Below are 4,362 nucleotides of genomic sequence, written 5' to 3'. Positions count from 1 at the left end.
TGGCAGGGCTGAAACAGTCCCCAGATATCCTTTAAGTTCCTTCCTGTGGAGGCGGGGGCAAATCCTAATCAGTTAATGTTTGCAGTGCCCTTCGTGATAACCGCAGCAGGGCAAGGCTGCGCCGGCTAATGGAGCCGGCCAGTCCCCGGCAAGCGCCCACTGCCTTCATCCACCGGCCACCAGGGAGCAAAGCGTCCCCCCAAAACCACGGGAGCCAACCCGTGATGCACCGGGAAAGGGGGTGATCCACACCGGCACCCCGACGGCCGGGGCAGGGAGGGCTCGCCGGCAAACTTTGCTCGGCAGCAGGGAGAAGCGAGCGGCTCTTATCTGATGGGGGAGCCAGGCTGGGGGTGAGGGAGCCGGGAGCCCGGGCGCGGAGCTGCACCTGGCACTAGCCTGCCTCGATAAAAAGGTGATAGCAGAGATAACGCCGAGCAGCAATAACGGCCACTAAAGCTTTCAGCGCGATGGATAAAAATCGATATGCCAGGCACTTTGATTTATAGCCAAAAATAATAGGACTTTTATACCCAGTGATTGATTTATTTGATGTTAATCATTCCGCTTATCACCTGTATTAATAATCTCCAATGCCGGTGACGTCACCCCTGGGTGTTCGCTCTGGCGCCGATCGATTGGGCTCCGCGCTGGTTATCCGCCCGGGACGCCAAGGCAAACATGTACTTTGGGCGCTAATCGTCCACACTGTCATATGCAGATAGGCTTTATCAGCTGCATCTCCAGCAGCAGTTAATGGAGAAAATAATTGTTATCAAGTTGCTGTGAATATGCCACAAATAGAGCCGTGACGGGAGCGGGGCTGAACCGGGTGATGTGGGGCCCGCGGTGGGATGGGAGAGATGCGGCGGGGGTTTGGGGCTGGGAGGTGGGTGCCCACCCAGGGGTGGCTCGAGAAATCCCCAGAGAGGATGCACGGGTGGGCTTGGCTGTCCTTATGGGTCATCCTGTGGGGCACGAAGGACTCCCACCCACGGGATGGGCGAAGGGGGGGTTTTGGACACAGGGATTTCGAGGGGAACCCCCCCCCCATGCACATGCACATCCTCGAGGGTGAACCCACACGCATCCTGGCCCCGGGCTGTCGCCGGTCCGGTGGTCCTGACCCCTGGAGGATGCTGCCTCTGAAATTCCTCGTGCATGACCTGCTGCCTTCCCTCTCCTGCTGCAGAGTCCAGAGATGCCCCGGAGAGGCCGAAGGAGCTGGAGAAGCTGGATCCCGGAGAAAACCAGCGGGAGCCAGACGCCTGGAACGGGCCAGGTGAGTCCCCGCTGTGCGGCCGGTCATCCCGCTCCATCCCGGCTGGACCACGGGCTGGAGCAGCCGGGGCAGCCCCCAGGCATTTGCCTCCTCTTGCAAAAACCAGTATGAGGAGGACTGGGAGCACTGGGGACTGGGCAGGCTGCAAATACCAGCACTTCTGCTGGGAGGGGAGGTACGAGATGATGGTTGTGGTCCCCCACGTCCCCAGGCTGCTGTTGGGACCATAAAAAATGATCCAGGAGCGGCGGGGATGCCCGCCCCGTGGCTCACATCGCGCTCCCCAGTGCAGGGAGGGTTTGGACCCCATCCTGCATCGCCCCGCGCTCGCGAGGGCACTTTGCAAACATCCTGGCAACCACAAAAGCGACGCTCAAGCGGTTTTGCGATGGTTATCAAAACCCCAAAGAACGAATACAGTCGTCTATCTCCCTTTCGGCATCTCCGCGCCGGGGCCGCCGGGGCCGTGGCAGCCCTGCGAGGCCAGGCATGCCATGTGGGTACCCCGCGCCCTATCGCCCTGCTATCTCCAAACCGACCCGCTGATGGGGTTACAGTCAGGGCTCCTCCACGCAGATTGGGTTTGCGGGCACGCGTCCGCTGGAGACGGCACCCAGCAGGCAGACGGGGATGGGACCGGGGGGAGCCGAGACCCCCGAGGGTGGATGTGCCACGTTTCGGGCCCCATTCGTGCTGCCAGCCCCCTGCCCACACCCCCTCCTCGCAGGGGAGCTCCCAGCCGGGCGATGCCAGTGGATCTGGTTTTGGAGCAGCCCCGTGGAGCAGCGTGTGATGGGAAGGGGTGACCCTGATGCGGGACAGCCATCGCCCTTCGGTGGTGGATGCAACGGGGGGGGTGTCCCGGTGTGTCCCCAAGGCCACCAGCCTCCCGCGTGGGCTGGGCGATGGAGAAGCCCTGGGAAATGCCAGCTGCCAGCGCATGTGCTCCTGCAGCTGCCGAAATGGCTCAGCGAGGAGCCGTGGGCCCGCTCCCCCTTCCCGCCCCATCCAAGGGGAAGCGCTCGCCAGTCCCGCTGATATCCCGGCCCTTCCTGCGTGCCGGGCAGGAAGGAGCTGCGAGGCCACCCCCGGCTCCTCCTTATCTGCTCCCCAGCCCTTTGCCCCCGGCACCGCCGGGCTCCCCGCTCCTGCGCTGGCATCCCGGTGCGGGGCGGGAGGGGGCTGCAACGCCAAACCCACGGGTGTCCCCGTATCCCAGGGGTCACGGCACCGCGCAGCCCCATATCCCGGCAGCACCGTCAACCGCGGGCTCCCCAAAACGAACCACGAAGCCTCAGCTCTGGCCATGCCTCCCCTTCCCCCCTTCCCTCGCCGGCACGGGTTATTTGCATTCTTTATGTAAAAGAGATTTTATTATCGCCTTCTCCCAGCCCATCTCTATTCTGGTAATTGGAGTGGTATTAATTTCTGTGTGGCTGGGAGTTGATGGCGGTCCGGCGATGCTGCAGCGATAGGGTGTTCCTTTCGCACCAACCGCCGCGATAGCCCGTCTATCAGGCGCTCTGCAGGCTCTGCACTTATCAGGGATGGAGCTGGCGAAAAGGGAAACTCTGAGCAGCCTGAATTTTCTTTTTTATCTGGCAGGATCCGCCGTATGTCAGCAATGGCAGCCGCGAAGATGCGGCGCAGCGGGGGGGGCAAGCGGGCTGCTCCGGGTGCCTTTGTTCACGCCCTGCGGGGTCTCGCCTTCCCTTGGCATTTTTTGGGGGGGCTATGGGTTCGCCTCCCCTATGGCTTTGCCCTCTGGGTCTCCAAAACTGCTGCCCGCTGGGTGCACCGCTGCGCCAGAGGCTCAGCAGCGCGGGGACACGGTGTGCCGGGACCTCGCCGTGGGGCTCCTTGGCCCGCGTGCCAGCGAGGGAGAAAGAGTATTTTGTTTTATCTTTGAAATGACCTTGTTCGCCGGAGGGGGCTGCCGCTCGCCTGGCTGATATGCAAATCCCTGGGAGCTGGAGGCTGTAATCCTCAACTTGGGAGCCTTTACAGACGTGCCGCCCCTTCGGCCGGAGCGCTGGGTCACCCCGACTCGGTTCTGCTTCCCGACGGGATCCCAGGATGGAGCGTGGCCATGCTTTGTGCCCACTCATGCCAGCCACTTTATCCTCTGGTGGACCCCGGGGAGGGGATGCGCATCCTCCCCAGTTCCCCCAAACCACCCGAAATTCCCCCAAACCCTTCCCCGTGGCCCCGCCGGCAGCTCTCTGCCACGCCTCAGGTTTCCATCTTTCCCACTCGTTTTCGCTCTGGAGCGGGGCCGGTAGTGGAGACTTTCGGGAGCACCCGCAGCCTCCAACTCCCCTCCCGGGACTGTCCCCTCCCGGGGCTGTCCCCTCCCGCCCCATCGCTGCCCAGCCAACCTCACCAAGCCCAGCCAATTGTCCCAGAAGGATAAGGTGAAAAGCTCCAACAAATTTCACGAACGTGGCGTTGGGACAGGGGAATGGAGGAGAGCAGAGCTCCGCTGGGGGACAGGCTTCTCAACCGCATTACGAGACGCTGGAGAATCCCCACCGGGAGCTGCCGGGAGGCTGCAGCCCCTGGGAAGCCCGGCCGGCGCTTGCCTTTCTGCAAGGTGGGATGAAGCTGTTTGCTTTTGTCCCTGTGGGGACACTGCCGGGCCACCAGTAGGGAAGGGATGGAGCAGACGGGGCCAAACCTGGGGTGCTTTTTGCCTTGTCCCCCCTGGCCGTGTCCCACCACCCTCCCTAAAAGAGCAGCGGTTGCTCCCAGGGGGTTCCTCGCCCCCTTTCCTACATCCGCTTCGCTATTTGGGTCCCCACCAAGATTTCCACCTCGCTGAGCCCCCAACCCCCCCGCTGCCGGCTCGTCTGTTCGGGGTTTATTTCATCGCTCCCGGGCGGTAACGATGGCTCTGGGTTGATCACAGAGCACAGCACAGGTCCCCCTCTCCCAGGACCAGCCACGAACCCCAAACCCATCCTCGCCACCAGTCCTGCATGCGGGGTATCGGGATGGGACAGAGCAACTTCTTATTTTTTTGGTGCATCTAATTAAAACTGCAAACTTTTTTCCCCCCCCTTTCCCCCTCCTCCTCCCCC

General features: G+C 62.4%; 1 protein-coding gene across 1 annotated transcript in view; it reads left to right on the top strand.

Annotated features, from left to right (window-relative positions):
- ZFPM1 (zinc finger protein, FOG family member 1) overlaps positions 1-4,362 on the top strand; it is a 42,538-nt gene that overhangs the window by 23,669 nt on the left and 14,507 nt on the right. The window contains 1 exon segment of the mRNA XM_019471525.1: positions 1,193-1,282. Coding sequence (XP_019327070.1) covers positions 1,193-1,282 — 90 coding nt within the window.

The sequence above is a fragment of the Aptenodytes forsteri genome, unplaced genomic scaffold (genome assembly GCF_000699145.1).
Source record: "Aptenodytes forsteri isolate BGI_AS27 unplaced genomic scaffold, ASM69914v1 Scaffold50, whole genome shotgun sequence".
Lineage (NCBI taxonomy): Eukaryota > Metazoa > Chordata > Aves > Sphenisciformes > Spheniscidae > Aptenodytes > Aptenodytes forsteri.
The sequence above is the reverse complement of the archived record's forward strand: the minus strand, read 5'-3'. Positions and strand labels throughout refer to the sequence as shown.